The sequence below is a fragment of the Hemicordylus capensis genome, chromosome 2, assembly GCF_027244095.1.
Source record: "Hemicordylus capensis ecotype Gifberg chromosome 2, rHemCap1.1.pri, whole genome shotgun sequence".
Lineage (NCBI taxonomy): Eukaryota > Metazoa > Chordata > Lepidosauria > Squamata > Cordylidae > Hemicordylus > Hemicordylus capensis.
Window position 1 is genome coordinate 197,439,395 of NC_069658.1, and position 24,239 is coordinate 197,463,633.

General features: G+C 47.7%; 2 protein-coding genes across 27 annotated transcripts in view; one reads left to right on the top strand and one right to left on the bottom strand.

Moving 5' to 3' along the window:
• LOC128342241 (solute carrier family 26 member 10-like) overlaps nucleotides 1–12,006 on the top strand; it is a 57,959-nt gene extending 45,953 nt beyond the window's left edge. For 11 of the 12 annotated variants that reach the window (XM_053289361.1, XM_053289355.1, XM_053289357.1 and 8 more), the window contains 4 exons: nucleotides 4,918–4,957; nucleotides 6,015–6,094; nucleotides 8,113–8,167; nucleotides 8,905–9,245. In XM_053289361.1, coding sequence (XP_053145336.1) covers nucleotides 4,918–4,957; nucleotides 6,015–6,094; nucleotides 8,113–8,167; nucleotides 8,905–9,074 — 345 coding nt within the window. In that variant the 3' untranslated portion in view covers nucleotides 9,075–9,245. Of the gene's footprint in view, nucleotides 1–4,917; nucleotides 4,958–6,014; nucleotides 6,095–8,112; nucleotides 8,168–8,904; nucleotides 9,246–11,084 lie in introns of those variants that run through there. The other variant, XM_053289354.1, reaches the window with a different exon arrangement.
• Nucleotides 12,007–12,851: 845 nt separating this feature from the next.
• The window catches only part of B4GALNT1 (beta-1,4-N-acetyl-galactosaminyltransferase 1), a 159,824-nt gene continuing 148,436 nt past the window's right edge, over nucleotides 12,852–24,239 (bottom strand). For all 15 annotated transcript variants that reach the window (XM_053289367.1, XM_053289366.1, XM_053289374.1 and 12 more), the window contains 3 exons: nucleotides 23,235–23,375; nucleotides 18,951–19,188; nucleotides 12,852–16,073 (listed from right to left, as the gene is read on the bottom strand). In XM_053289367.1, the coding sequence (XP_053145342.1) occupies nucleotides 15,859–16,073; nucleotides 18,951–19,188; nucleotides 23,235–23,375 (594 nt within the window). In that variant the 3' untranslated portion in view covers nucleotides 12,852–15,858. The remainder of the gene's footprint in view (nucleotides 16,074–18,950; nucleotides 19,189–23,234; nucleotides 23,376–24,239) is intronic.

Sequence of the window (24,239 nt, forward strand, 5' to 3'; positions counted from 1 at the left end):
CTGGGTAGTGTTTTATAGCTGTTTCTTGCATAAACTTAAGGAAATCTTAAGTAGATGTAATTAAAGGTTTACTCAGCAACAACTCCATTTTCTACATCCCTTTCCCTCCCCTTCCCTCTTGACTCCTCTCCCACAAACCCTACAGGATCCCCCTTGGGACAAATGTCCCAAGCAAACTGCAGAAGTTTACTGAGTAGAATTCAACAAGCAGCTAAAAGAAAAAGACTTCTCCACTCTCTGGGCACTCTGATTGACTTCTTGAAGAGTTAATCACCATGATGCCTTCTGATTGGTGCTCAGGGTATTTTAAGCTCTGCCCACCTTCTGAAAACAAAGGCAAGCCTTGTAATTGGCTCCTGCCTCATTAATATTCAAATTTGAACAACTCTTTGTGTTTTTATGGGTGTTTACAAAATTCTGGTACTGTCGCCCACCCTACATACCCACTGGGGCCAGGCTGCAGGCAGGGAAAAGGCACAGATAGTGAGGCAGGCAGAGAAATGGCTACAGAAGACAGATGGAGGAGGTAAAATGGCTGACAAATATTTTCAGGTATTTTCAGGTGGGTGCTGCCCACTCTGCCCTCAAATAAGAGCCACCACTTATTGGGAGTGAGCCATGTGAGAGTTGGTCTTGTGGTAGCAAGCATGACTTGTCCCCTTAGCTAAGCAGGGTCTGCCCTGGTTGCATATGAATGGGAGACTAGAAGTGTGAGCACTGCAAGTTATTCCCCTCAGGGGATGGAGCTGCTCTGGGAAGAGCAGAAGGTTTCAAGTTCCCTCCCTGGCTTCTCCAAGAAAGGGCTGAGAGAGATTCCTGCCTGCAACCCTGGAGAAGCTGCTGCCAGTCTGTGAAGATAATACTGAGCTAGATAGACCAATGGTCTGACTCAGTATATGGCAGCTTCCTATGTTCCTAGCAACCAGGAGAGCAGCTGTTAGTCAGAACAGACAATACTGGGCTAGTTGGATACTGGCTTGATTTGGTATAAACTGGAAGAAAAAGCGTCATACTGAACCAAAGATACAATTTATGGAAACAACAAAATGGTCCACTTATAATTTCAAGCACAATGTTTAATAAAGTTAAAATCTGATGTATGTTGCCTTACCTCAGAGTCCTTTCTGCAATGCATGGTTCTATGCAGCAGGGGGCTACCATGAAGCAGGGTGAAGTAGGCTGCTTCAAGCAGAAGATAGTGGGCCAGTTCTCAGGGGTGTCATAGCATCCCACACACCCCAAGGATGACCTGTTAGAAGAAGGGAAAGGTACCACACTACTTTCCATCTTCCCTTCCTAAGAGAAAATGAAGGAAGGGGGAGGGATTTCAAAGATGGAGGGAACTGGAGATAAGATTTTAATAGGGAGGGTGGGAAGGGAGGGCATGCCGTTTGGTGCTCCACTTCAGGCAGCAAAATGCCATGCACTGGCATTGGCTACGTGCTACTGTACATCGTGGACAGGTTCACATGACTGCCAAAAAGTAAGGAAGCAAAGGACAAGTTGGGTGAATGTTGCAAAGCAGCAGCAGAGGATATGACATCTGAACTTGCCTAAGTGTGGTTCTTTCCACACCAAAATTCCAAACATTCTTCACAAATTATCTGCCCAACTCCAAATGGCGATGACAAATGGGCTGAGAATCTGGGGAGGATTTCAGGAATTGAGCGCAGGAACTGAACTTACGTGGGTTCGGATGTCATGTCTGTTTCCTTACATTTGCCTGACATGTCTCTAGCTTCCTTACTTTTGATCAGTTGTGTGAACCCACCCAGTGGATGCACTCATGATGGTCAGCTGAGCTGGGTTATTGGATCAGCTTACGGTCAAAGAGTTATCAGGAATGTTCATTTGGATTTAATCTAAGTTTTCAAAGGAGTTATCAAGAACATGTGTCTAACCAAGGGCACAGGTACCATGGAGGAAGGGGGAATGAGTGTCCCACAGCCTCCAGGGTCTGGGGGAGCTGCCAAGCCTCCCCCTTGGCCTCAGTCAGGGGGCCTCACCCCCTCCCACACTCAGCTGGCGAATGAAATGGTTGCCGGCTCGGCAGAGGCGTATCTAGGGAAAATAGCGCCTAGGGCAAGCACTGAAATTGCACCCCGTCCAAACATCCGACACCCATCTGTCAGATAACGTTACCATAATATCAGCTGAAAAATACAAGTCAGGCTCGTTAATCTTTTAATATTTCAAGAACTATTTAGCAGTGGACGTAGCCAGACCAAAAAATGCTGGAAAACTACACATTTCAGTATGCTGGGGCTCATAAAATACCCAAATACTATGTGGAGGTGTACTTGGAAAACTAAACAGAAGTGCCTGTCTAATTCTCTACTATGCCCTGTAGCATCACCATTACATAAGTTTTAAAAATCAATGGAGAATTTGACTTTTCCCAGATACTCTGTAAATAATTAAAGGATATGCAAAGTAAACTGTGTCGCTGCTTGGAATATATTCTAGTCTTTCAGAAAGACAGTTAAAATGAGAGAAAGAGAGCAAGAAACTCCCAGTGGGCCTTAATATTAAGGGTTTCACACTGATTCAAAGACAAATTCACCATTAATAGTCATATTAGCAAGACATCACATTTAACTCACTTATCGCAAGAAGCAAAGTAAGAGCAAATGAATACAATCCTAGCTCATACCGTACTCTTCAGCTCAGTTTTCATAAGCCCTGGTACATAGTGCCAATCTGAATATGTGTACAGTGTCTTATATTATATATATATTTTAACCTGTAGCCCCTTTGGGGGGCTTCCTACAGTCTGGGGGGTTTTTTTTTTTGCAAAGGTTCCCCCTCCCCCCGCTGGCCTCTAGGGCCTTCCATTTGAGCATTTGCGGTGACCATTTTTAAAAATAATCTTTTTTTTAAAGGCCACTGAAAACAAAATGGCCACCACGCATGCTCAAATGGCCTCTGCAAGACCTGGCATGACCTAGGACCTCACAGAGGCCATTTGAGCATGCACTGTGGCCATTTTATTTTTGGCAGCCATTTTTTTTTAAAAAAAATTAATTTTACAAAATGGCGCCCCCTTTAAGTGGTGCCCGGGGCACATGCCCTGCCTGCCCTACCCTAGATACGCCCCTGCGGCTGGGAGTGGGAAGCATGCCCCTCTCCTCCCCAGCCAGTGTTTCACTGAAATGCTGGCTGTGCTGTGGCGAAAAGCTCAGCCAGCCAGCGTTTCAAAGAAACTGGGGAGGGATGGGAGAGGGTCCGAATAGACCCTCCCCTGGGCATTGGCCCCACCCCTGCCTCTGATGTAAAGGGGTTGGGCCAATGCTGAGGCCGGGGCCCATCAGCCCGGCAGAGCTTCCCTTCCCCAGTCAGAGGTTCATGGGATCGCTGACGGGTAGCTCCTTTCCCTGTCTCCTTGAGAAGGCAGGGGAAGAAGCTCCTAGGCAGTGATTCCGTGATCCACTGACTGGGAAAGGGAAGCTCTGATGGCCTCCGGCCTTGGCATTGGTCCTGCCCCCTTGCGTCTGACGTCAGCTGCAGGGGGGTGGCTTGGGGCTTTGCGCACCTAGGGGGAGGCAGAGCCTCCGGAGGACTTTGTCCTCCAGCCATGGCCAAGCACCCTACGCCCCTGTGTCTAACATTTGGACTTAAAATATGTATATGCTGCCCTCCAGTACACTACTGCTCAGCCGGAGGGGGCACATTGTATGTAGGTGCCTCATTGTATGTACAGTAGGTGCCATTAAAGGCACCTTTTATGTTCATAGGAATTCTAAGGTGTTTTCAGCTAAGTTGCCTGGGAAACTTGCTGGGTCATTTTTAGGAAACATGGAAGTTTTTCTGGAACTGTGAATTCTACCTAGGAGCTATTGTTTAGGTGATCATATCCCGGGGGTGAGTTCTGAGCCCCCCGATCATGGTTGGAGTGATTGACTGTGTTTCAGCCTCTGATTCAGAGGCGCACCTAGGTAATTTTGGAGCCTGGACCTAGATGCCTCCTCCACTTCTGTCTGATGGCAGCGGAAGATCAACATCATCCCCCCTATACACACACACACACACACACACACACACACACACACACACACACAATGCAGTACTTTTAACACATAGGTTCTTGAGGACCCAAACAGCAACTGAACTCATAAGGATGTAAAACTATGTTTATGCAAATATGCATTAACAGAAACGTATATTCCCATCACACGTTTCTGGGAAGGGCGCCCCTGCCCAGCAACATCACATGCACCTTCTCTCTCGCCCCCACACTTCTCATCCCCACGCACACACCCCACCCCAAGACCACAACCCACAGCATAACATGAGAACTCAGGCAACTCTGTTTACTTGTTCTCGCTCACAGATTGGTGATCTGGGTTGTGTGTGTAGTTGTCAGTGGCAACCCACCAAGGGAGGCACACGCCGCGGGCTGGCTGGCTGCAGGCATGCCTGCTCAGATGGCCGCTGGGCTGCTACTGCAGAGCCTCTGAGCGGGACAGGAGAGTCAGTGACCCAACAGTGGTTGCTGCTGTGGCTGCCTGCTCACCTCTCAGGCTGCAGAGAACACCCGGCTGGCTGCTCCGTAACTGGAGACCTGCTACACTGTGCAGGCACACTGCGGGGTGGGGTGGGGTGGGGGACTTGGGCTGCTCCTGCTCACCCTGCCAGGCCCAGGTGGCCAGGACTGGCCCTGGCCACACCCAAGAGGAGATTGGGCGGTGGTGCCCCCGGGACATTTCAAAGAGAACTTGGGGTGCCAGGCGGAAGAGCACCACTGCTCTGATTAGTCCCTAATGTGTTAACAAAACAAACATTGAAGTGTGTTTGGCAGTTGTTATGATCATTATAAACAAGACTTAGATTGGAGGGTTGACTTTGAGACCCTCCCGTCCTCCCCACCTCACCCCAGTGGAGGTTAATTGCTCGTTTATGTGCTTTTCCCCCCTCTAGGGGAGCACCATTTCCATTCTGGAGAAGAAGCCTGACTCAGGTATGCAAAGATTTATTCCTGCCTGATTCCTGAGGAAACCTCCTGGGTACACACATTTTGTACTTTGTGGTTAAGAAAAGCTGGTTGGAGGGGGGCAACCTGAAGGAGAGAAATGGGTAAGGGGAAGGATTAAACTCCCACTTCTCAGCACCTCTCTGCCCATCCTTTGATGGGAAACTGCAGCTTAGGTGGCCATTTTCAGTGGAGAAACTGCACCAGAGGAAAGGGTTAAGCCCCTCTTTCTACACTGCAATCCCAACCTGGATCAGGGCCCCTGTAGCTGCTTTTTGTTGAAGAAGAGATGTTTCCTGTCTTAAGACTGTCTTTTAATAATACAGTTATTATTTTGGCCCTAAAGGAGCACATGACTCCAGACTCTCATACAAATAAAATAAAAAGGCAGAACTAGTCAAATGAAGCAAAATATGAAGAATCCTGCCCATTTGGATGTATTACACTCACCTAAACTTTGCCTAGCTGAAAGTGCACCACATGGAGCTTTCCCCCTGCATTCAAGAGGGCAAGAAACCTTTTTCCATTCTTGGATTGTGTGGACAATATTGAATTCCAGCACAAAGGCAATCAGGTTCCTTGCTTCTCTGTGCAGTAGTGACCATACAGTTGGCGAAGATTTCTCTGAGTACTCAGCAACAGTAGCCTGTGTGTTAGAAATCAACTAGCCAGTGTTGATGAATGTTTGTGGTCTGTTGTGTGCATGAACCTGCCTGCATGTCTGTGGCAGAGTTTCAGAAAGCTGGCTGGAGAAGGGAGTGCTTTTCAGCCACTGTAGAATGGCACATGGCAAACTCCCATTGAAGCTGTCAGCTGTGCTCAAATTGCAGAGGGAGCCTGGCCCTCTTTTGTTTATGTGTTCGGAAGGCTAATGGGGAGCCATTGTTTGGCTACAATTGTAAGGAGTTGGGTATGGGGTGTGCGGATTTCATTAAGGGCTCCCCTACTCCCCCCCCTCCATAATTCAAGCACTAGTTGGTGGGCTCAGGCGTGTAGATCACCATGGATTTTGCTGGTGCGTCATCTGTCTTGTTTGCTCCTCCAGGTACAGCATTACAGGCGGTGATTCTTGACTGCAGTGCCGTAGCCTTTGTTGACTCAGCTGGGGCACGTCTCCTTATACAGGTACCAAAAGACCACTGTGTATGCTGGGGGAAGAGTGTACCAAGTACCAGAAAGAACGAGTGCTGAGACTTAGAGCATCTGGCCAGGGAGGCTGCGATCCAGATCTCCTTAACCCCCAAAGCATCGGGAAGGGGCAGGTTGGCTGTGATGGCCCATGTGTGAATGTATTCTGCAGCTATTCAGGCATGCTCTCCTTGCTAACTAGTACATAAATGCAGACAACTGTACAAACAGGAGATTCAGGTTCCAAGCAAGGCTGCAGATGGATCTTTTAAATTACAAAATTGCCTGGCTTTTTATGGATTGAGTAATCCAGTTACACATTAGAAAGCCTTGCAAGGTGCTCTCATTTATTTCTTACACTAGTGACCCCTCTTCCTCTAGTGCAGGGCTGCTCAACTTTGGCCCTCCTGCAGATGTTGGCCTACAACTCCCATAATCCTGGGCTATTGGCCACTCTGGCTGGGGATTATGGGTCCAAAAACAACTGGGGGGCCTAAGCTGAGAATGGAGCCCTTTCCATGCAGCAATCAAGTAACATTACTGCTGTTGTGAAGTGTCGTTTATCTCTAGCATTTTAACTTTACCATGTACAGGTGAAACTCGGAAAATTAGAATATCGTGCAAAAGTCCATTAATTTCAGTAATGCAAATTAAAAGGTGAAACTGATATATGAGACAGACGCATTACATGCAAAGCGAGATAAGTCAAGCCTTAATTTGTTATAATTGTGATGATCATGGCGTACAGCTCATGAAAACCCCAAATCCACAATCCCAGAAAATTAGAATATTACATGGAACCAAGAAGACAAGGATTGAAGAATAGAACAATATCGGACCTCTGAAAAGTATAAGCATGCATATGTATTCAGTACTTGGTTTGGGCCCCTTTTGCAGCAATTACTGCCTCAATGCGGCGTGGCATGGATGCTATCAGCCTGTGGCACTGATGAGGTATTATGGAAGACCAGGATGCTTCATTAGTGGCCAGCAATTCTGCATTGTTTGGTCTCATGTCTCTCATCCTTCTCTTGGCAATGCCCCATAGATTCTCTGTGGGGTCAGGTCAGGCGAGTTTGCTGGCCAATCAAGCACAGTACACTGTATACTTTTCAGAGGTCCGATATTGTTCTATTCTACAATCCTTGTCTTCTTGGTTCCATGTAATATTCTAATTTTCTGGGATTGTGGATTTGGGGTTTTCATGAGCTGTATGCCATGATCATCACAATTATAACAAATTAAGGCTTGACTTATCTCGCTTTGCATGTAATGCGTCTGTCTCATATATCACCTTTTTTCACCTTTTAATTTGCATTACTGAAATTAATGGACTTTTGCACGATATTCTAATTTTCCGAGTTTCACCTGTACATCTCTTTAACATCAACTTCACTCCCACCTCCCACCCCCACTTTCCCCCCTATCTGGGTGTGTGTACTTGCCAGTTGAGGATAATCTGGTGAAATGAACTCAAGTCTACTAGAAGCTGCTTCTGTTAACATAAATGTATTAAAGGTGTCACCAAAACTTGGTTGCTTTTGCTGCATCAGACTAACTTGGCAACTTCTCTGTCTGGAGTCACAATTTTGTGTACTTAAAAGAAAAACAAGTGGAGCACAAACAGTGACCAGTTCTAGTCCGTGAAATGCAGACAGTGGCCCTCTCTGTGTGCAGCTGCAGGGCAGCAGATGCCAGCCAAAAAACCCGACTCGTCTCAAGGTACCCCAACTTTGGATCACCAAAAATGATGTCAGCCTATAGCTCCCATCACCCCCAGCCATCATTACCATTGGCTGATGGAAGGTGTAGTCCAAAAACATCTGGGGACTCAAGGCTGGGAACCCAGGGCTGGCCGATCTTCCAACTGTATGATCCTACGACTGAGAAGATCCCAATGCACCTGGGCCCTTGGCAATCAGGGAGTTGCTATCAGGGACCTACAGAGGCAGGCTGTGTCTGAAGGACACATTTCCAGATTGGCCAGGATGGTAATGGCTTTTCTTGTCTTGCAGGTGTGTGTGGAATGCCAGAAAGCAGGTGTGCGGATGCATTTAGCTGCCTGCAACGGTAAGTGAGGCAAGAGGGGCCACCAGTCTTTATCACCTAGCTGACTTTTAAAGCAAATGTTTGTGTGTGTGTGTGTGTGTGTGTGTGTGTGTGTGTGACAGACAGACAGACAGACAGACAGACAGGTTACTGCAGGATCGGCAGTTAGGATACTGCTGCTTGGGCAACCAGCATCGCTACAGTTTCTTGGATTGTGCCTAATGGGAGAAACAGTGGGGACACTTCTTGTGCAAGCAGCATCAGCATCCTCACTGCCTTCCAAGCCCACAGTAGCATCGCTGTGGTTTGCACCATCTCCATAATAGTGCACATCATTTTGGCTACTATTTATACTTTTATTTAGAGGAAATTTCATTCATTCAAAAGATTTAGTATCCTGCCTTTTCAGGCCACAATTCTCCCAAGGAGGTTTAGAATATAAAATGCTTATAAAAATGTAACACTTGACTAAACAATAACTTGGGTGATCACTTTAATATGTAGTGTCAGAAGTATCCTTTGACCTCCTGCCCACCGATTCAGGACTGGACGATCATTGCAGGGGTGATGGTAGGGTCTCATTCTTAGGTGTGAACTAGTCCTTGGTTATGCAAGATCAAATGTTTGTGAAATTACAGGAAAGTTTTGTCCATGGTGCTTGGTCATGTCTCATTCACATGTGCACATCCATCAAGAGGCAACTTGCACATGTGAGACCAGCCCCTCAATGACCCGTCTGTTTCCTCTTTTTCATACAGCCAAGGTTCTGCAGACCCTGAGCTTCTGCGGCCTTATGCATAACCTAAACCCACAACAGATTTTTGTCACCGTTCATGATGCTGTTTCCTATCTCCAGCAGACCACGGTAAGAGGCCAGGGGTGTAGAGAGACAATAGGAGGGCTTTTTCCCCCGTTAGCTCCAATCTAGGATTCTCTACATCCAGTTGTGCTGCGTAGAGGTGGATATAGTTGCGAAACCTGCAGCCTGGTTCTCCTGAGCAGAAGATGGGGTGGTAAACCTGTGTTTAGATTTTGTACCACTTTAGACTACACCAGTTGTGGGCTTCACATCACTGAATGCTCCCCCATGAGAATAAAAATCTAAATATACAATAAGCCCTACTCAGACATCATGCTTTACACATTTGGATGTCTGTACAAATGTACATGTTTTTGTGTGAATGACTGTACCTGCGTTCATTTTAAAAGTAAACCTGGGTTGAGGTTGCTCAATAACATGATAGGAAGTGTATTGCTGTATGCAATGACACGTGAAGAAATGTATATGCAGACAGATCTGTACATACATATTCTGAGGTTGTTCTCATGATCAAGAACCCTTGCACCAGGGAGGCAGGCTCTCACCTGCCTCCCTGCACACGATCACACTATGTCAGACAGCTCTGCCGTTTGGCACACAAGTGACACCGCTGTAAGGATGCTGTGGTTCAGTGAGAGAGAAGCCTAACAGAACTTGCCAAACAGTGCAGCTGGGAAAGCAGCAATTTTTGACAACTGCCCAAAAAGTCCTCTGTGTCACCTGAAAAAAGGTCCCCAAGGACTGCACACCCATCGGGAACATGCTTTCAGGTGGCACAAAGGAAGGAGAAGGCACCAAAAATTGCCACATTCTCAACTGAGCCAGCCAGTGCAGTTAGTTGGGAAGTTCTTAGGCTGCTCTCTTACTGAACCAGTGAATCCTTGCTCTGTATGTCAGCCAGTGCTTACAAATTACACTTTCACCCCGACACATCAGTGGCAGGGGGAAAGTGTTCTTAACTACTGAAATGCTAATTTTCCTTTGATAGTGGGAGCATAAAATCAGGTGAACCACCACATGCACCTTGAGCCACAAAGTTTACCACCTTATCTGCTTTTTGGAAGAATTAGACCTAGGACGACAACTCCAAGGAGAGATGCCCATCTCCCTGGTTCAGTCTTGGCGTCACAGCCCTTTCTCTTCAGCTGTTGGTGAATGAATGAGTCTCTTCTAGAGATATAAAAAATGGGAGCAGTTCTTTGTGAGCCCTTTCCTGTCCCACATAGGAACTGAGCCTACCCAGAAGTAGATCCAGAACATTCTAGAGCTTTAGCCATGGAGCTGGTGCTCACCCTTCCCTTCCAAAACGGGAGGCCCCCAGTGTGAGCCTACGCACTAGAGCTGGGACACATGCCTTTCTGCCCATTTTTCTTCGAACTCTCACATTAGCAGCAGTTACTTGAGTGCATTTCATAGTCTGCTGCTGACTGCTCCTGACATCTTAGTAGTGATACATAGCATTTGTTCCGCATATGTGGAATACACAAAGCACTCAGTAGATCTTACTGATCCTTACAACTACCCTTTAAGGTAGGTCAATATTGTCCCCATATTGTGGCTGAGGCTGAGAGAATAGCAACTAGAGAGTAGGGTTGTGCACGGAAGCATACGGGGGTGGTTCGAAGGCAGGGGTGCTGCTGCTTTAAGGGCGGGGGAGGATGCACTTACCCCTCCCGCCGCTCTTCCCCCACTGGTGCTCCAGTTTTCTAAAGTCCCTTGGGGCATCAGTGTACCTCCCTGCTGTCCCATTGCCCCCGTTTACTGGAACTATATGGAAGTAGCCAACACACCTGTATGTGCACACATGCATCACATCTGATGTGCATGCAGGCGCATCAGCAACTTCTGGATAGTTCTGGTAAATGGGGGCTGTGGGGTGGCAGGGAGGTTTGCTGCGGCCCTGAGGGACTTTATAAAACTGGAGCACCAGTGGGGGAAGAGCGGCGGGAGGGGTAAATGCACCCTCCACCACCCTTAAAGCAGTACCCCCACCTTCGAACCAGCTGCTGTTCGAACCGGTTCCATGCACATCTCTACTAGAGAGGATTGGGAGGGTATAGACCTTGTCATAATATGCAGCATAGGGTCTCATGGAAAACTTTGTTTGCTTCTGCCCAGGAAAGTGGGGAGCAGAAAGACCCAACCATTTGGGTATGACCATCTCTTGCCTGCCAAGAGCCAAGGACTGTATTGAGCAACCCACACGTACCAGGACAAGGACTGTTGGAGATGACAGACATGCTAAAGGCACCTGGCTGCCTCCGAGACCAGCAAGACTTTGCCTGCCGCTAGAGAGTGCGGGCTTGGAAGAAACAGACACATGGTGGTAAAGAGGCAGCAGGGACAGCCGGGTCTTCAGGCCCAGCAGCTCTTCACTTGCCCAGACATGTGTGACTAGTTGTAGGCTGGACTAGTCCAATACTATAGAATTGGGGGGATGGTTTGTATTGTGCTCCCTCCTCTCCTGGCTCCACCTCCTGTCCCTCTGGCCTGCAGGAAGGATAAATCCACATGGCAATTCTAAGCCATGTCTCATAACTCATAGAAAAGTCCCTGTTCTTCCCGTGCTGGTGCATGTGCCTCTTTTTTGCAGCATTCAGCACAAGGCACTAGCCTTGTCATTGCCATATTAAGCCTACAGGTAGGCAGCAGTTTAGACTGATGCCTACTTGAAGCCATGGTGGACTTACAGCTGCTGAGGCGGGTGGGGGCAGTATAAATGCCACCATTATTTTTTGGTAAAACTAGGAGCCACATACCAGATTGCCACCCCAAGCCCTCACCAAACTTCACCATACAAGGGATCTTTCACTTATGCCAACAGAACAACCCATTTCTGTCTCCTCTTAAAGAAGATTGTGTGTGGGCGGGGTTTTGGTTTGTTTGTTTTTTTACTAGTCCTGCTTCAGTGCCATTCACAGTAGCCCAACAAGCAGCAGTTTAGCAGGTGATGCTTTTCCTCACATGAAAATGCAATGATGGGGGGAACTTCACCACCTCTGTTTCTAAGTGTACAGGAGCAGTAAAAACACAAAACCAACAGACTGAAATTATTGGGATTTCTCTCTCCCCCCCCCCACCCGACATAGGAACCCCATTTCCTCCCCAATGTTTTAAATCCAAGCTCATCTCCTCCAGTAAGTGTCCACTGCCAAATCTACATGTGCCTCATGTCCCTTATAGAAAAGTGTAACTGCACAACAGAAAAACAAAGCAACGCTTTTTATAGGAAAAAACCCCCCAAAGTGTTTATTCCCCCCCCCAATTGTTTCTTTTACAGGAAAAAAAAAATCTGTTTGAAGCAGTTGCAGGAAAAGTAACCATAGCCAAAAGGAAAGGGACAGGCAGGGTCTCAGTCCATAGGCTTGAAAGTGCCAGAGGGAGTCTGAAGGGTAGCCAATTCTGTTTTCTCACTGCAGCCGATGCCACTCCTTTCCCTTCCTGCTGGATGCAAGATGTGGGAGATGGGCGATGGGCGATGGGCAGGCAGGAGGAGATGCGCTGATTCCCAGTCTGCCCTAGTATGGATTCAAATGTTCACTGCTGTTAAACTTGTATCTTCCATTGCAAGCCCTTCTAGAGAGGGATGCATGCCCTTACGGATTCTCTGCTCTGGAGAAAAGGGCTTCTCCTTCCCTCCCCGATGAGGTTTGTTTCTCAACTCTGTAGCCACCTGCCCTCCAAGTGCATATTCGGCTCTCCCCTCCTCTGCAGAGCCTCTGTGAGAATGTCAGGAATGGCGATGATGAGGTTCATCTCTCAAGCTGCTTCCCTCCAGTGGACAGTTTTTACTTGCAATTTAGATCTCATTAATTGGGAGCAGGCTCTAGGCCCGCCTGATCAAATTGTCAAAACGAGACCCTCTGGAAATCAATCACCCTTACCTTTTTCTTCTTCTGGTGTGAGAGAGAACTGTGGGGTGTGTGATTTATATATTTTTTAAAAAGCTGTGCCTACCAACACAGAACCTCACATTGAAAATGGTGGACTGAAAGCAATAGTATGGGACAGAAAGTAACATACATTCAGCCCAGTCCAACAGCATAGATTTTTCTGGACTGTACCACTTCAGAATGCAGCTGAAGAACTGCATATTTGAATACTTCTCCATGAAAATGACCATAGGGCACTTTTAAACGAGAAAACCACTGTATGCTGCCTGGAAACAACTCTCCAGGGTCTGCAAGCCCTGCTTCAGAGTGCCAGGAACTGAAATGGGCCCCTTCCATGTGCAACCGTGGGGCCAAACATTGAGTTCCAGTCCCTTCTCTGGTCCTTAATCAGCAAGTTAGTGTGTCAATAAGACTGAGCTCTTTGTCCTTACTAGTCTGGGTATGGGCAGGGTTTGCTCGATTTCTTCCCCCATGAGGAGGGAACAATGAAAGAGATTGAGAAGGGGAAGCAAGGGGAAGCAAGGGGAGGCTAGGTAAGGCCACCACCTCGGGTAGCAGATCACCCGCTAGCCCTCTGCCAACCCATAGCTTCACCTGGCCTGCCACCCTCCACCCAACTACCCTGGGTGGCAGCACATGCCAACTGCTGCCCTCCTCTTCCCCCATCTGCTTGTCCTGCCTTGCCTTTTCAAGAGACAGGTGGCCATGCAAAGTGGCAGGAAGAGCCTTTAAATCACTCCAGTTGCCTTTTGGGAAAGGCAGGGCAAGACAAAGAGCGTGAGCTACTGCTGTCACCACCAGAAAGGGACGATCAGGTAGCGGGAGTCAGCAAGCGGCACATACTCTATGGTCAGGGCAGTCTTGGGCAAAACGTCAGAAAAGGTGCATAAGACGATGAGAAAAATCAAAATGCCCAATGCAGTCTAGCAGTGCCTTCTCTGGGGCACCAAAAACAACCCCCCCAAAAACCTGTTTGCACCAAATGCTCCTGGTTGCAATCATTCAGAAGCACTCTACTGAGTTTCTCTCAACAAAGCCCACTGTTTATGCATATTTCTGAACTTTGCCTCCCCTTTTCGTTCATCCCACATTAAGCACGGAATTATGCTGAATGTATAAACAGACCCAAAGACATCAATGGGATTTATAATACAATCTTACGCACTCTTACGGGGGGAGCGGGGGAAAGATATGTCGAGGTGCACAGGCCTAGGGGCTTGTTAATTTACTGGATAACACCCAATCTCTATTACAGTTCTAGGCTGTCCCTAATTTTTGAAAATGCTGAGCTAGTAAACTCAGGAGGGCATCATTGCTCTGGAGTAAGGGAGACCTCTGCAGAATAGAGGGAGACCCTTTGGAGGGGCAGAAAGACAGAGATGGTGTTACAGTTGGGCACAAATCTTCACCTACTGAGGTCCCTACGGACAGCATTGGTGGGAAATGCAAAGGAAATACGTTCTCCCTTGTGTGGTGAAATCATGTGTGTTGAATTGACATGCAGAGAGGAGACCACAGGATTAAATACAGAATTCCTAGGTGCTGTGATAGCACCAATATACACACCTGAATTTACAGTACAATTTGTTCCCTGCTTTCTACCACAGCCGAAGTGCAATCCAGTCAATCCTACTCAAGCCCTATAGCCAGCGGAAAGTTACAAGGTGGGCCCTCCCTCCCCGCTCTCCCTCACTGCCCTACAGTTGCATCAGTGTCCAGATCCATCAAGGAGACTGGCTCCAAGAACACAGTTTGCAGCTGGACTGCTAGGAGAAAGTATACAACATACCAGGGGTGGGGAGAGAAGTGAGGCATATGAGAATGACCTGATTGGCTGCAGCCTCTTCTGTTACCTACCCCACAGACCAACCCCATGCATTGCAACTCAACATGTAGGAAAACCAAATCCAGCCCCAACTTATGAATACATTTCCCCCTAACAAACAACAATGGTCGGAAAAGCAGCTGAAGGTTGCTGGGTTGGGACAGACAAGGCAAAGAGAGAGGGTCTCGGGATACTGGAAAAAGCTTGGCAAATGAACTTGGTTTAGACAAAATCCACTACTATTTCTGGTAGTCTCTTCAAATCAGCATACAAAAATTCCGCCACATTAGAAAAGAAACTAGGCCACCTCCCTGTCCATGAGCCAGGGCTGGGAACGTACAGGCCACTTCTATTGCAGGGGAGGGCAGACCTGGAAGTGCCTGGAGTTTGGTGTGTGCTTGATGGCCCGGCCCTTCTTTCGCGACACTTTGCTGCATGCATACCTCAAGGCTTCCCCCTGGTGGCCGCTTTCCATCACTGTAGTCTTTGGCACTTCAAAATATCCCAGGATGGCACCAGCTTGAGGCTGAGTTAGGGAAGGGCGCACAGATGCAAAGACTTGGCACAAAAATGTTGTGGCACTCGAGAAAGCCCCAAAGTTCAGGTCTCCCTCTGATCACATCCCTCTCTTGGCCTAAACAGTACCAGAGGAGGTTGGGATATCTGAGAGGGTTGGCAGGTTTGTGGAGTGGGCGGAGGGAGACGAGGGGCCGCATGGAAGTCGAGGACAGCAGCTGCTCCCAGCAGGGTGGAGGGGGAATGAAAAAAGTTAACTCCTAGGGTTCTATGGGGCAGTATCACTCCCCAGCCAGAGTCCCCCAGTTCCAATGCAGGATGGGTAACACCAATGCAGCACCCTCTCCGCCACCAACAAGGCTGGGAAGCAACCAGCAGCCCAGCTTCTCCATCCTTCTAGAAAACATTTAGGTTTTTAAAAACAAGACAAGAACAAGGAGTGGATGCCCATTTCCCAAATGGCTCTTAAGGCCGGAGAATGCTGAGGCCTCCCTGAGTTCTGGGGGTGGGTGGGGTGGGCTTGGCAAGTGGACAGGCAATACCATTCGCCCAGGGCTGTGGCCAGTTGCCACAGCAGGGTGCCTGAGATCAGTCGGCCTGGTGGCCTGAGGACCCAGCCGGTGGTTAAGGATGGGGCTAAACTCCCTAGCAACAAAGGCTAGTTGCCGGCCATACACTTGAAATGGTTCTTGAAGTAGAAGAGGCTGTGCTTGACAATCACACTGTTGTCTGAGGAGTTGGGGTAGCGGAACTTGGCGTACTGCTTCTCGCTCTCCGTCTTCAGCCATGGCAGCTTGATCTTGGGGGCGTGGTCCACCACCACATCGGAGCAGGAGCCCACGTGCAGCAAGCCCAGGCCATCGATGAAGAACTCTGTATTTGGAGAGTGGTTAGAAAGAAAAAGGAAAATTGATAGGTCAGCATGGTCTTGGGGCGCCTTAGCCAGGAAGCCCTCATGCAGTCAGAACCACATCTTCATTCAGAGTGGTCAGTATTCACAAGTGTAACCCTACCTTCCACTGAAACATCACCAGGGATCCCGAGTGCACCACTCAAACTGTATACGCCGTATGAAATCTTTGGCCACCTTATACAGAAGAGTAAGCACTCCCCACCTCCTCAATCTAGTTCAGGGGCATTGCTAGGTACTAGGGTCCAGATCACAGCTCAAGGATAATCATGTGTTATAGCACCTATGAAGGTGGAAGCAGCAGAGAGCTAGGAGCTCTCTCACGTGCCTTGTACATACGCCTCCACTGCTACACTTTCTGGAAGAGGCCATGAAGGAGGGAAGCGGCTGATGAGATTCAGGGATGTCAGGAATTCATTGGAGGCCTGTGCCCCATGAGCCATGACGACTATGGGCCTATCCCAGGTGGTCCCTGGACCAACACATAATGCTGGTCACACGCTTGATTTGGTCTTTTGCTCTGATCAGGGTGGTGTGGGGACTCCTATCATCTCCCCATCATCATGAACAGACCACCGACTGGTTAAAGTAGGACTTGCAACCACAAGCTGCACTTCTGTAGGGGTGAAGGATCTATTAGGTTGGTCAGCCTGAGAAGGTTATTGGATCCAATAGGATTCCAAAAAGCCTTGGAAGGGTTTAGAGTTGGCTCTGCTAGTGATTCTGTTGTTGCTCTGGTGCAAACATAGAATAATGAACTCACTAGTGTGGTAGACACAATAGCTCCTAAGTGTCCTCTCTGACCGGTTTCAAAATCAGACCCGTGGTATTAAGAAGAACTACAGGAACTGAAGTGGCGAGGTAGACTAAAGCACAAGTGGAGGAAGACTTGGCGTGAACCTGACAGATCACAACATAGAGCAAGTTTGGAGATCTATGCTATGGCAGTGTGGGCAGCAAAGCAGTGATTCTTTTCTGCCTGCATTGCTTCCGCAAATTCACATCCGGTGGAGTTGACTAGGGTTGTGAGGGGGCTAGTTCGTGGATAAAAATCTCTCCTATTCGGGCTGAGCTGGATTCCACAGTTACTTCAGAGTCTACTGTGGAGGTGTCCAGCAACTCTTCTTATAGAATTAGACTGGATCACTTTCAGTTTGTGACTCCCGAGGATGTGGACAAACCGCTTTGGATTGTGCATCCTACAACCTGTTCTTTTGACCCTTGCCCAGCTTGGCTTATTTCATCTGGTAATTGTGGTAAATATTACAAATGCAGGAGGGCAGGATGCTTCCTTGTGTTAGAGGCTAGTATTAGGCCTTATTTGAAGAAATCTGCATTGGATCCCTCAGAGTTAGCCAATTACAGACCTGCTTCCAATCTTCCATGGTTGGACAAGGTGACCGTGGGTGGTGGTTGCTCAGCTCCAGACAATCCTGGAGAAAACTGATTATCTAGACCCATTTCAAACTGGATTATGAGCAGGCTATGGGGTTGAGACTGCCTTGATTCGGCCTGATGGATGATCTCCAATTGGCTATCGATGGACGGAGTGCGACTCTGCTGATCCTCTTGAATCTCTTGGCAGCTTGTGATACTATCAACCATGGTATCCTTCTGGATCACCTGAGGGAGATGGGATCGGATGGCACTGTTTTATGGTGGTTCCGTTCCTCGGGTAGATTCCAGAAGGGGTCACTTTGAGACTGCTGCTCTGTTCTGCAAAGCAAGGACTAAAGTATGGAGTTGCACAAGGCTCCATACTGTCTCCAATGCTCTTTTATATCTACATGAGACTGCTGGGGGAGATCATTAGGAGATTTGGTGCAGGCTGTTATCAATATGCTGACACCCAAATCTATTTCTTCATATCGACCTCATAAGGAAATGGCATAACTTCCCTAAATGCCTGCCTGGAGGTGGTAATGGGCTGGATGAGGAACAACAAACTGAAATTGAGTCCAAATAAGACAAAAATGGTACTATCTGTGAAGGTCAGGACCCGAGACATGGTTTAGATCTGCCAGTTCAGGATGGGGTGACACTCCATCTGAAAAATCAGAAACGTAGCTTGGGAGTGCTACTGGATCCCAGATTCTCTCTGGTTTCTCAGGTTGAGGCAGTGGCCACAAATGCTTTTTATCAGCTTCAGCCAATACGTCAGCTATGCCCATTCCTGGAAGTAAATGACCTTAAGACAGTGGTGCATATGCTGATAGCCTCCAGGCCTGACTACTGCAGTGCACTCTATGTAGGTGGGGCTGCCTTTGTACAGCAACTACAATTGGTACAGAATGCGGCAGCCAGACTGGTCTCTGGGACAACCCAAAGGGACCATATAAACACCAATTTTAAAAGAACTGCACTGGCTGCCGATGTGTTTCTGAGCGAAATACAAAGTGCTGGTTATTACCTATAAAGCCCTCAATGGCTTGGGTCCAGGGTACTTAAGAGAGCGCCTCCTTTGTCATGAACCCAGCCACCTATTAAGATCATCTGGGGATCCAGTTACAAATACCACCGGCTCACTTGGTGGCGATTTGCGACTGGGCCTTCTCTGTGGCTGCCCCAGGGCTCTGGAATATGCTCCCTGTCAAAGTAAGAGCATCTCCACCTCAAACTGCTTTTAGAAAGGCCCTCAAGACACACCTGTTTTCTCAGGCTTTTAACTGAAATTAATTGCATTTTTTCTAATCCTATGAAAGTTTTGTTTTTACAGTTTTGTATTTGCTGTTTTAAATTGTGAATACCACCTAGAGATACACATTATCAGGCAATATATAAATAAATAAAAGATAAAGACACACTGGTTCACATACAAGCTAAGTGCTAGTTCCACTCACCAAGGTGTGCGACACGACTGAGACGAGGATCGAAGCCGACCTGCCGCACCTTGTCTGTGCGTGCCAGGAAGAAGTTGATCACGCCATCAGTGACCACACAGTTGGGGAAACCCTCAATGCTATGGTGGTGGCCCTGGCGCATTCGTATGCAATCACCTTCTTCGTTCCCAGCCTGCACGCTGATCTGCTGTCGGTATGTGGAAGTGTAACCAGAGATCTCCCGCACTGCTCCACCCACCTGCCAGGCAGAAAAAGAGGACATTTGGGCTGGACAGAAGCTCAGAGGCTGAGGATGCTCATGACAGTTAGTCCAGAGGTGGTGGAAATGGGTTTTAATTTTGTTAACTCTGACCTTTAAAAAAAAAAAAATTCCTGCTGTAAGCCACTTCGAGTTATTTATTGATTGGAAAAGCAAGATGATTCTGCCTGGATACCACAAGCTGGCCCTGTGGCTGCAAGCACAAAACTGTCCCCTTTGTTAAGCAGGGTCCACCATTGGTATCCCTTTGAATGGGAGACTACATGTGTGAGCAATAAGACCTAGGGATGTGCATGGAACCGTTTGGCACTCCATTCTAGCAGCACTGAACCAGTTCTGGCAGCTGGCGTTCAAACCAGTTCAGAGGGGGTTAGAGGGGGGTTGCTTTAAGGGGCAGGGAAGGCGCTGTCTACCTGCCAGCCCCTGCCCTGCTGCTTCTCCCCTGCCAGCGCTCTTCCAAAATGTGGACCTACATCCCTACATTACCCTTAGGGGATGGGGCTGCTCTAGGAAGAGCATCTGCATGCAGAAGATTCCAAGTTTCCTCCCTGACATCTGCAAGATAGGGCTGACAGATACTCTTGCCTGCAACTTTGAAGAAGCCACTGTCAGTCTGTGTAGATCAGGGTAGCTCATCTTTGGCCCTCCTGCAGATGTTGGCCTGCAACTCCCATAATTCCCGGCTATTGGCCAATGTGGATGGGGATTATGGAAGTTGTAGTCCAAAAACAGCTGGGGGCCTAAATTGAGCAGGCCTGGGCTAGATGGACTAATGGTCTGACTCAGTGCATTATTTATCTGTTCCTAAATAATTTTCTAGTTCTTTATTCAGTTCAGAGATGCAGATGTAGCCTGCATCAGGAACTGAGATTTAAGTTTTTTAAAATTAGCATTGGGCTGGCCGCATTGCAAGAGCCTGTTGCTCCGACGCAGCCCCAACTTGCACAAGAGATCAAACCAAAAGGCCCATCTAGTCCAGTATTCCAGGAGTTCTCAAACTTGGGTTTCCAGCTGATGTTGTATATCACCCCCATGGCCATTGTGGCTGGGAATGACAAGCGCTGTAGTCTAGCATCATCTGGGAAGCCAAGTTTGAGAACCCCAAGAGCAGGGATGTCAAACTGTGGCCCTCCTGCAGATGTTGGCCTACAACTCCCATCATCCTTGGCTACTGGCCATTGTTATTGGGGATGTTGGGAGTTGTAGGCCAACAACAGCTGGAGGGCCACAGTTTGACACCCCTGCCCTAGAGTACTTGGTTTCCAGCAGCCGCCAATCAGGTGCCCAGTTTACAAGCATCCCAGAGGCATGAAAGTGACAACTAAAATGGAAGGATGAGTGAGAAAGAATATTGGGAAAGTGGAGTGATTGACAGGTGGAAGCAGCTGCTGAAGAGAGGCCGACTGAAAGAAGCTGGGAAGAAAGATAGTTGCAAGGAGAGTGATTATACTATAGCATTAGTAATTTTATTGTCTTTTATTTGTTTAAATGACTGCCAGTACCTGGTGTCATATGTTCTTAAATAAAACCATTTATTCTGTCAAAACGTTGTGTTCTGGCCTGGGTGAATCTGTGGTATGTGTGGTCCCATCTCATGCCCTTGCCAGTGTTTGGGCCAAGCTGTGACTGACCTACTGAGCTCTAGAGCAGCTATCCCTTTGGCATCTCAGTTGACCACTGGGCGGGACAGAGCCTTCTATGGGACCCCAGGTCCGTCACAATGTGGTGGCAGTGTGGCAAGATTAGAATTCATGGGATTTGAATTTGGAAGTGGTACAGGAGAACGGTGTGATTTGCGGGTCCACGAATCTGTGGGGTGTCTAATAGACAACTGTTTCCAGTATCTGCAGATTCTAATGGGTTAAAACCCATATATCCGCAGTTCCTAGAGGGCCAGAAGTGACCGTGTCCAGCCACTATTTTGTCTGGAGGAACCCAGGTGGAGCCATTTTGCGTCTCATTTCTTGAAAGAAAAAGATACCTTTTCCTGTAGTTTTTTTGCAGTTTGGGGTGGGGGGCATTTTGTCCTTTAGGGGGCATTCCATGGGGGACCGGCAGAGTATGCCACAGTAAATTCTGGTCTATTTGGAGGATTTTAAAAGTTTTTCCCTCCACCTGGAACCTAATTTCCTTTTCCTTAGCTCTAATGCCTTGTTACTTCTGGTTCCACTCTTCGCGAGGAACGGAACCCGCATGAGTAACGAGATTCTCCCGCATAACAAAATTTATAAAAGATGGATTCACGCAGAAGCTTGGTGTGAGCAGAACTTTTGAGGGAAAGGACACACACACGGCAATTGCAGTCAAGTAGTGGTGGCTTTATTTCATTGGATTAGGGAGACAGATGATAAAGGAGCATACCTCCAAAAAAAAGGTACCACCAGCTGATCAGAAACAGTTAGTGGGGGATGGTGCTGAAAACGGAACCAGGTTCATACTCCAAGTCATTGGAAATTTGAGGATAAGAAGGAATAGCTTGTGATGGAGATAGAGTTAAAGCAGCCCAGAGACAGCATGAACTGGAGGTTGATCCAATGAGAATAGAGGAACGCTGAAGTGGTTGAGTCCAAAATGGTGCCTATAGCCTGGCAAACTCTTCCTTCTCTCATACTGACATGAAGATGTTTCCCTTATACCAAAAATGAGATGACATTGTAGCTTTTTTCATCAGCTTTAAGAGAGCAAGCAGGGACTTCAGGATACCAGATGAAGAACACATGATTTACCTTAGAGCTCTTATTTGTGGAGATTTAAGTGAGCTTTATGGAGAGTTGAGGACAGAGGAAGTTAAAGACTATGCATGGGAAGCAGCAGGAATTGCCAGGTTCTGAGCTTGCCCCATCAACCCAGCTTGGTCACTGGGCACTGCTGAACAGGAAAGCATAGGGAGGCGAGGACTTTGCCTGTGCAACAGTTGCCTCTCAGCTCTGGCTCCCGACCCGTCCTCTTGCTCTTTGCTCCTCTTTGACCAATGCTCACATCTCAGACTTGGACACTCAAAATTGGAATGGCTCAAAGCTGGTTTTATTGCGATTTTCCAGTTACACCGTACCCCCATATATTGTACAGAGTGCTAATTTCTAAAAGAAAATTGAGGAAAATCATTGTTTCCATTGGTTATATGCACCACCATACTTGAACTTGTTTCCCTTTCCCCTTCCTTTGCCCCCGAGCTGCCTGGACAAGGAAAGCTACTGCTACTTATTACCAATTCTATAACTTGCCGTGGAAGGAAGCAGGAAACAGTTTTCTTGCTGGCAGGGTAAGGAACTGCTTGCGCTTTATTCTACAGTACATGGTACACTGAGATGGGGAGGCAGACCGATCACGGACTGGAATGGATTGCCCAATCATTCAGAGCTGATTTGAGCCCTTTGGTTTGAGCAGAGGAGAAGGCAGGAGCGTGTGGCTGACGGGCAAAGAAAGAAGCAGCTCTGTGAAGCAGGTAATACTTGTAAGGATGCCCCCTTTTCCTAAAATGTATATCTCCATGTATTATATGCATCATGAACTGAGGCTGTTATTAAAGGAGTGGGGGAAGTGTATTATAATCAGAAAATTGCTGTATTATTGAGCACATAGTCGGAGCTGTTCGATTCTTGTTTTTAATTGCATTTGCACTTCTGAATTGGATATGGATCTCAAGCAACTGAGTTGGATATGGAGCATATGACTATTTGATATGGATGTCAATCAAAAACTCAGTTAAGGAAACAGAATTCCTCAGTCTCATTTGGACAAGATTCATTCATGCTTGGTTTTCCCTACATTCCTTAGATTTGGGGCTCAGCATGTAACCCCGGCCCTGGAATCAGTTTTGAATCTCCTCAACTGCCATGGCTATACATCGGGTTTTCATCTCATGGCTGAAGGTTTCCCAGCTTTATGATCCAATAGTGGAATCTCTCCCCACATCTGGATGTGAAGTTTTGGCGGCATATTGCATAAGGGCCACCAGAAGGTTTTCAGGGGGAAGACATCTGCCAGAAAGGGTCAGGAAAAGCAGCCACAGGGAAGAGACTTACCAGGTTCAGGCTAGTTTTCTCAAGGACATCCACCAGCTTCTCAACTTTGGTGCGGGGTGTGAAGATGAAGTCATCATCCACCCACAGAACATATTTGGTGGTCACCTGAGAGATGGCAAGGTTCCTGCCAGCAAACCAGCCCTAAGTAGAGGAGAGAGAGGTCCTGTGAGCACCATCCACAAGCACTGCCAATGCCAGACCACCAAGCATTGCCTCATTGCTTTACTACCAATGACTGAACTCTGACACATGATCATTTAATGGTAAGTGCCTAACCAGTGGGCACTGAAACTCCTCACTGTGTCCCCACGAGCTGAAGTATTGTCCCCACATCCCTTCCACCAACACTTGGGTTTCTGGTCAGCAACTCCTTTTAAACTCTGGGTTGGCAACTGAAGGGCTATGGAGCTGCCCAAGGGGACCGAGTGATCCAAGGGCCTCCAGACACTGACCCCTAGCCTAGGCATTGCTTCCTATGAATTCTGACTCCCTCTCCGACCTTGGCTCAGCTCCAACACTAGCCCTTTCCAGGCACTGATCTAGTCCCTTGTACCCTGTATTCAAATTAATCCATATGTATTCAGACTGCCCGCTGGTACTGTACTCACAATCATGAACTTGGATTAGACTCACACTGAAGAAAGGATAGAGAAACTCCGTTCTCTTCCTGACCATGAATACAGCCTTGAGCTCCTCTCGGACATTCCCACTCTACACACTGACTGTGTGGAGGGGACATGGCACATCACACCTGGTGGTCCCATTCTGGATATCCACAAGTCCAGCACAAGCGTGGACTTCCATGCATGCACAGCTGTAAGCGTGTAGCAGCCACTTTCCCACTTCCAGCTGTACAAGTTGCTATTTTGAATTTTTTTTAGTGGGAGTAGTATGACCTCTGAATTCTGCCTGCAAAAGGTCATGTAGTCTTATTTTTTGCATAAAGTCAAGGTTTAAAAGCTCTCCTTAAGTTCATCTCTTAGCAAGGCCTAAGTTCACAGCTCT